Source organism: Mizuhopecten yessoensis, unplaced genomic scaffold (assembly GCF_002113885.1).
Source record: "Mizuhopecten yessoensis strain PY_sf001 unplaced genomic scaffold, ASM211388v2 scaffold7621, whole genome shotgun sequence".
Lineage (NCBI taxonomy): Eukaryota > Metazoa > Mollusca > Bivalvia > Pectinida > Pectinidae > Mizuhopecten > Mizuhopecten yessoensis.
Window position 1 is genome coordinate 7990 of NW_018407139.1, and position 8767 is coordinate 16756.

General features: G+C 40.2%; 1 protein-coding gene across 6 annotated transcripts in view; it reads right to left on the reverse strand.

The window, feature by feature from the left end:
- Positions 1–228: 228 nt before the first annotated feature.
- The window catches only part of LOC110454007, a 54371-nt gene continuing 45832 nt past the window's right edge, over positions 229–8767 (reverse strand). For 5 of the 6 annotated variants that reach the window (XM_021503291.1, XM_021503292.1, XM_021503290.1 and 2 more), the window contains 2 exons: positions 6158–6284; positions 229–3769 (listed from right to left, as the gene is read on the reverse strand). In XM_021503291.1, coding sequence (XP_021358966.1) covers positions 3636–3769; positions 6158–6284 — 261 coding nt within the window. In that variant the 3' untranslated portion in view covers positions 229–3635. The remainder of the gene's footprint in view (positions 3770–6157; positions 6285–8767) is intronic. The other variant, XR_002463332.1, reaches the window with a different exon arrangement.

The following is an 8767-nucleotide window of genomic DNA, read 5'->3' on the forward strand; positions in this document are numbered from 1 at the left end:
TAAGCTTTGAACTGCTTTCAGTTGGGACACCTGGTCACTTGACACGGAATGATCGGTCCGTTAGCGTCGTCGTTCATATGAACCATACCTACAAATAATATCGCTCAATTCAAACAGGAATTGAGATGCGTATGAGATTATGGTGGTTCGTTCCAACTGGTACTGAGAACAGGATTTATACATTGATAGCAGTGGAATATAAAATTAAAAATAACCCAAAATTAGTTAAGGAAACAAAAACATTTTACTTGAGAAAAACAAGTTAATAAATATACCGTACATTTGTAAATTAATCTTTCTAAAAGTAAATAAATATCAGTAATAAAAATATTTCCATTAACACAAGATATCAGACTTAGGCTGGACGGATAAGTTATCACAGGGAAGAGTTGGTAATTATAGATATGCATCAGACACAGCATGGTGTACGAAATCACGTGACTACCACAACGCACGATAAAGGATAGAGAATCATGTGACTACCGCAACATACGGTGGCCTCAGACCACAATTACACTTCCGGGTCGTTGTACGCGAATGTAGTGCATACGGACATTTCAGGTGGGTTAATAAATATATTTTCCTGTCTGATCTATGACAGATATGTACATTTGTTTTACATAGAATTGTTCAACAATATCTATTCTAGTGATTAAATTTATTTGACAGTTTCCTAGTTTGTATTGGCAGCAGGACACAATGAGTGATGAGGCTTGGGTAGTGATATTTTGTGATTTTTGGTATTTTCCCCTATACATGCAGGGAAGTGGCATTCAAATGAAATTATCTTTCTTAAATGCCGGTCATGAGGTACTTTCCAGCTCACTGTATGTTCAGTCTGAATAGACCTACAGTATGAAATAGGAACCAGACCCTGCTCAAAGTTTTAAAATAATTTAATTTAATTTTGCGTTTGGTAGTAACATATAGTAGAATTAATTGTGGTCTGAGGCCCGGTAAAGGATGGCGATTCACGTGACTACCGCAACATACGGTAAAGGATAGCAGTCACATGACTACCGCAACATACAGTAAAGGATAGAGAATCACGTGACTGCTACACCTGACGATAGTGGAAGCAAATGTTTCTGATAGCCGTCATAGACAGTAAAAGATGGTAACCTCACGTGACCACCGCTCCAGACGCAGAAGAAAAGAGACGTCACATGATTACCGCCCTAGATGATAAAGGAGGGAAACGCTATGTGATTGCCGTTACTGACTATAAAAAGGGGTTTATACAAGATTTTATTCCACAATTGTAGCTGATGGTGGTAACTGTAATACAATTGACAGGATATCACCTAACAAGCAAAGCAACATACAAAGTGTGTCCTTCCTTCTTTGGCATTCCACTAAAGCTCATAGTAAAATACATTTTGCATTTATATATCAAATCTACAGAAATGTTAATTTACTATGATAAATAAAAATAACTTTAACAATACGTTTATTGATATTTGTCCATGTTTTCTTACACACAGGATGAGGACCACAGCTCAAGAATGTCCATTATCTTAATCAAAACAAACAAGTAGCTTATACACAATACTCAAAAACATAAAACCGTTCAAGTAAAGGAGGTATCTTATAACAACTCTGTATAGACTATTTCTATACAGGCTATATAAATAAACTCTGTTAACACAATAAGCATATGCATAAATACTTGAGAAAAGAAGATGAGTTCTGCAGAAGTGGTGTCTGCAAGACCAATTATATAGAAATTACAAAGAGATAGATACAGTTCTTGACATGTTACAGGTAGACATTCTAGACATCAGACTGATAAACATCAATTCTTAAAGGGAGACAATTCCTCCTAACTGCCCAGATACCAGACCGAAAAATCATTTTAAAAAACTGCCAGGGTACCAGACTGACAGGCACTTGTTACCAAAGGGGGATAACCTGCTATAACAGTCTGGAAACAAAACTAATTAGCACCTGTTACTGAAGGGAGACAATCCCTTAGAATTGCCTGGATACTAGACTGACAGGTACTAGTTACCAAAGGGGGATAACCTCTTATAACAGTCTGGAAACAAAACTAGCCAGCACTCTTGTTACTGAAGAGAGACAATCCCTTAGAACTGCCTGGATACTAGACTGACAGGTACTAGTTACCAAAGGGGGATAACCTCTTATAACAGTCTGGAAACAAAACTAGCCAGCACTCTTGTTACTGAAGAGAGACAATCCCTTAGAACTGCCTGGATACTAGACTGACAGGTACTAGTTACCAAAGGGGGATAACCTCTTATAACAGGATAAAATAACAACCTACATCAGATCTGATTAACATATAAACATAAACAGTAGAAATACTTGTCTATGTCACATAGATCATATACATATTATACAGGACAATTATTGTTATGTAACCTTAGAAATATAAATATTTTGAAAGTACTTTTGATAAATGATATTTGTACACATTGGTATATACATTGATGAGAGAAGAATGATTTAATACTGATCACTAAAATATATATATTTATATAAATATTCAGTTTGAGCAAATAGTTTGGAGTAGAAATAAACTGGTGTAGAATTCATTCAGTACAAATTAAATCAAATCTAATGGTATGGTGGTTGTCAGGTATTAATGTTGATCTGATGTCAATCAGGGGGAAACAGGAGGTCAGTACACGCAGGGTACTCTAAACAGGAGGTCAGTACACGCAGGGTACTCTAAACAGGAGGTCAGTACACGCAGGGTACTCTAAACAGGAGGTCAGTACACGCAGGGTACTCTAAACAGGAGGTCAGTACACGCAGGGTACTCTAAACAGGAGGTCAGTACACGCAGGGTACTCTAAACAGGAGGTCAGTACACGCAGGGTACTCTAAACAGGAGGTCAGTACACGCAGGGTACTCTAAACAGGAGGTCAGTACACGCAGGGTACTCTAAACAGGAGGTCAGTACACGCAGGGTACTCTAAACAGGAGGTCAGTACACGCAGGGTACTCTAAACAGGAGGTCAGTACACGCAGGGTACTCTAAACAGGAGGTCAGTACACACAGGGTACTCTAAACAGGAGGTCAGTACACGCAGGGTACTCTAAACAGGAGGTCAGTACACGCAGGGTACTCTAAACAGGAGGTCAGTACACGCAGGGTACTCTAAACAGGAGGTCAGTACACGCAGGGTACTCTAAACAGGAGGTCAGTACACGCAGGGTACTCTAAACAGGAGGTCAGTACACGCAGGGTACTCTAAACAGGAGGTCAGTACATGCAGGGTACTCTAAACAGGAGGTCAGTACACGCAGGGTACTCTAAACAGGAGGTCAGTACACGCAGGGTACTCTAAACAGCGGCAGGAAGTACCTAAGTTGTCAATGGACCTGTGTGATGTCCTAGACTTGGACGTATGTTAGCTCAACATCTGTCTTAAATACTGTTTGTATTGATTACTACTCTTGTGGAATACTCCTGCGGAATACTCATGTGGAATACTCCTGTTGAATACTTAGGTTGAATACCAAGTTTGAATATCAGCCTGGTGAATATTCCTCTTGTTGAATACTCCTGTTGAATACTGAGGTGAATTATCTGGCTGGTGAATCCTCCATCTAACCTCCTTAACGCACCAAAGGACCTATGAGCTATAGTGAGATGATGTTATAACTAAGCTGCGGCGATCTGCTCTCTGCCACTGTTTATTGCGCCCACATTGACCATGTGATCATGGTAACCTGGTGTAACCATATCGGAACTCTTGATGCATTGAGAAAGCGATCCACTGCAATCCAATTTTTCTTCTGGAAAAAACATAATATAACAATTATTGAAAGACTTAAATGTAAATCAATCCACACCTGATCAGGAGGGAAATAGTTATACAGTACAAGTTTAAGTGTGAATCAGTCCACAGCTGATCAGGAGTGAAACAGTTATACAGTACAAGTTTAAGTGTGAATCAGTCCACAGCTGATCAGGAGTGAAATAGTTATACAGTACAAGTTTAAGTGTGAATCAGTCCACAGCTGATCAGGAGTGAAACAGTTATACAGTACAAGTTTAAGTGTGAATCAGTCCACAGCTGATCAGGAGTGAAACAGTTATACAGTACAAGTTTAAGTGTGAATCAGTCCACAGCTGATCAGGAGTGAAACAGTTATACAGTACAAGTTTAAGTGTGAATCAGTCCACAGCTGATCAGGAGTGAAACAGTTATACAGTACAAGTTTAAGTGTGAATCAGTCCACAGCTGATCAGGAGTGAAACAGTTATACAGTACAAGTTTAAGTGTGAATCAGTCCACAGCTGATCAGGAGTGAAACAGTTATACAGTACAAGTTTAAGTGTGAATCAGTCCACAGCTGATCAGGAGTGAAACAGTTATACAGTACAAGTTTAAGTGTGAATCAGTCCACAGCTGATCAGGAGTGAAACAGTTATACAGTACAAGTTTAAGTGTGAATCAGTCCACAGCTGATCAGGAGTGAAACAGTTATACAGTACAAGTTTAAGTGTGAATCAGTCCACAGCTGATCAGGAGTGAAACAGTTATACAGTACAAGTTTAAGTGTGAATCAGTCCACAGCTGATCAGGAGTGAAACAGTTATACAGTACAAGTTTAAGTGTGAATCAGTCCACAGCTGATCAGGAGTGAAACAGTTATACAGTACAAGTTTAAGTGTGAATCAGTCCACAGCTGATCAGGAGTGAAACAGTTATACAGTACAAGTTTAAGTGTGAATCAGTCCACAGCTGATCAGGAGTGAAACAGTTATACAGTACAAGTTTAAGTGTGAATCAGTCCACAGCTGATCAGGAGTGAAACAGTTATACAGTACAAGTTTAAGTGTGAATCAGTCCACAGCTGATCAGGAGTGAAACAGTTATACAGTACAAGTTTAAGTGTGAATCAGTCCACAGCTGATCAGGAGTGAAACAGTTATACAGTACAAGTTTAAGTGTGAATCAGTCCACAGCTGATCAGGAGTGAAACAGTTATACAGTACAAGTTTAAGTGTGAATCAGTCCACAGCTGATCAGGAGTGAAACAGTTATACAGTACAAGTTTAAGTGTGAATCAGTCCACAGCTGATCAGGAGTGAAACAGTTATACAGTACAAGTTTAAGTGTGAATCAGTCCACAGCTGATCAGGAGTGAAACAGTTATACAGTACAAGTTTAAGTGTGAATCAGTCCACAGCTGATCAGGAGTGAAACAGTTATACAGTACAAGTTTAAGTGTGAATCAGTCCACAGCTGATCAGGAGTGAAACAGTTATACAGTACAAGTTTAAGTGTGAATCAGTCCACAGCTGATCAGGAGTGAAACAGTTATACAGTACAAGTTTAAGTGTGAATCAGTCCACAGCTGATCAGGAGTGAAACAGTTATACAGTACAAGTTTAAGTGTGAATCAGTCCACAGCTGATCAGGAGTGAAACAGTTATACAGTACAAGTTTAAGTGTGAATCAGTCCACAGCTGATCAGGAGTGAAACAGTTATACAGTACAAGTTTAAGTGTGAATCAGTCCACAGCTGATCAGGAGTGAAACAGTTATACAGTACAAGTTTAAGTGTGAATCAATCCACAGCTGAGAAGCCTATCAGTTGTTTACTGGAAATTAACAAATATTTGAATTTCTTGGATTATACAATTACATGGTTATACAAATGTGCAACGTTCACTTATTTAACTTAGAGCCAATTCCAATTAGGAGAATGCTTTAAACTTTGTCATTATGATTAATCCAATTTACAGTGAATGTCTATTAAATGACAGTAAAACAGACAGAGAAAGATTCTGAGAAGCTATAAATAATGTCAAGATAAGATGACTTTTGTTGACAACTTTGTCTGTTTCATAAATCAACAATACGGTAAGAAGGGTCAAATTTGATGAACAGGTCAATAGTAGATTTACTCCAAACGAGATACTGAAGTTACAAACTTATAGAAGAAAAGAAGGAAAACAGCAGGTCATTTCTTGGTCTCCCCCAGTATCCCCCCTTGGACTCACAGCTTCTATTCTTTCCCTGAACCTGCACAGGTGAATCATTGGCATCATCTTCCAGTCACCACAGCCAAGGACACTGAAGCTACCCCACTGATGCTGTAGGGAGGCCTTTGTGGAATACAACCCCTAAACTAGGAGGGGTTTATGTGTGTGACATTTTAACAAGTAAGTACCTGTCTCTATCCACCTGTCCTGGGCAATGAAGGTGAGAGCAGGTACACAGTACTGGGCCACACCGTAGTCGTTAGGGTCATCTAGGGAGTTCATCAGCCACAGTGGGGTCACAAGGTGTTCATAGTGCTACAACAACGAAACAGTTTAAACCTAGTAAATATATATAGATAAAAAACTATTACACAATACTTCTTGTAGGATTTTAACAGCAGCATTTTGGAAAGTGTAACAACATTAATGATATTGTAAATATAAATCTAGTCTAAGGGAGCCATTTTACACCAGCAATGAATCATATTAAGTGTCATACAAATGGGTATGTCACTGCAAAAAGAGGTTACCTGTGAGTATGGTTACCTGTGAGTGTCAGTACCTGTGAGTATGGTTACCTGTTAGTGTCAGTAACTGTGAGTATGGTTACATGAGTGTCAGTATCTGTGAGTATGGTTACCTGAGTGTCAGTACCTGTGAAAATGGTTACATGTGAGTGTCAGTACCTGTGATTTCATTACCTGTGAGTGTCAGTATCTGTGAGTATGGTTACCTGAGAGTGTCAGTCCCTGTGAGTACGGTTACCTGAGAGTGTCAGAAACTGTGAGTATGGTTACCTGTGAGTTTCAGTACCTGTGAGAATGGTTACCCGTGAGTGTCAGTAACTGTGAGTATGGTTACATGAGTGTCAGTACCTGTGACTATGGTTACCTGAGAGTGTCAGTTCCTGTGTGTATGGTTACCTGTGAGTGTCAGTACCTGTGAGAATGGTTACCTGTGAGTGTCAGTAACTGTGAGTATGGTTACCTGAGAGTGTCAGTACCGGTGAGTATGGTTACCTGTGAGTTTCAGTACCTGTGAGTATGGTTACCTGAGTGTCAGTACCTGTGAGTATGGTTGCCTGTGAGTGTCAGTCCCTGTGAGTATGGTTACCTGTGAGTGTCAGTCCCTGTGAGTATGGTTACCTGTGAGTGTCAGTCCCTGTGAGTATGGTTACCTGTGAGTGTCAGTCCCTGTGAGTATGGTTACCTGTGAGTGTCAGTCCCTGTGAGTATGGTTACCTGTGAGTGTCAGTCCCTGTGAGTATGGTTACCTTTGAGTGTCAGTACCTGTGAGTATGGTTACCTTTGAGTGTCAGTACCTGTGAGTATGGTTACCTTTGAGTGTCAGTACCTGTGAGTATGGTTTCCTGTGAGTGTCAGTACCTGTGAGTATGGTTACATGAGTGTCAGTTCCTGTGAGTATGGTTACCTGTGAGTTTCAGTACCTGTGAGTATGGTTACATGAGTGTCAGTTCCTGTGAGTATGGTTACCTGTGAGTGTCAGTTCCTGTGAGTATGGTTACCTGAGTGTCAGTGCCTGTGAGTATGGTTACCTGAGAGTGTCAGTACCGGTGAGTATGGTTACCTGTGAGTGTCAGTACCTGTGAATATGGTTACCTGTGAGTGTCAGTACCTGTGAGAATGGTTACCCGTGAGTGTCAGTAACTGTGAGTATGGTTACCTGAGAGTGTCAGTACCGGTGAGTATGGTTACCTGTGAGTGTCAGTACCTGTGGGTATGGTTACCTGTGAGTGTCAGTACCTGTGAGAATGGTTACCTGTGAGTGTCAGTACCTGTGAGTATCGTTACCTGTGAGTGTCAGTACCTGTGAGTATGGATACCTGTGAGTGTCAGTACCAGTGAGTATGGTTACCTGAGAGTGTCAGTACCTGTGAGTATGGTTACATGAGTGTCAGTTCCTGTGAGTATGGTTACCTGTGAGTGTCAGTACCTGTGAATATGGTTACCTGTGAGTGTCAGTACCTGTGAGAATGGTTACCCGTGAGTGTCAGTAACTGTGAGTATGGTTACCTGAGAGGGTCAGTACCGGTGAGTATGGTTACCTGTGAGTTTCAGTACCTGTGAGTATGGTTTCCTGTGAGTGTCAGTACCTGTGAGTATGGTTACATGAGTGTCGGTACCTGTGATTTCATTACCTGAGAGTGTCAGTACCTATGATTTCATTACCTGTGAGTGTCAGTACCTGTGGAAATGGTTACATGTGAGTGTCAGTACCTGTGATTTCATTACCTGTGAGTGTCAGTACCTGTGAAAATGGTTACATGTGCGTGTCAGTACCTGTGATTTCATTACCTGTGAGTGTCAGTACCTGTGAAAATGGTTACATGTGAGTGTCAGTACCTGTGATTTCATTACCTGTGAGTGTCAGTACCTGTGAAAATGGTTACATGTGAGTGTCAGTACCTGTGATTTCATTACCTGTGAGTGTCAGTATCTGTTAATATGGTTACCATATGGCTTTGTGCAAGTGCAGTTATCAGCTCAAAAATGATCATCAGCTTGTGTGGTTAGCAGCTTTGGTTGACTTTTAGTGTGGTCTCAAGCTGCGGTTGTTGTTAGTTTTTTTAGTGTTGTAACCTAGCTGTGAGGAACCTGCTTGTAGAACAATCTGTATGTATAGCTTCCCGTTTGTATATATACCTGTATATAATGTGTACATATATTCATCTGTATGTATAGTTACCTGTATGTACTCTGTATGTATAGTTACCTGTATGCAATCAGTATGTATAGTTACCTGTATGTAATTGGTATGTATAGTTACTTGTATGTAAT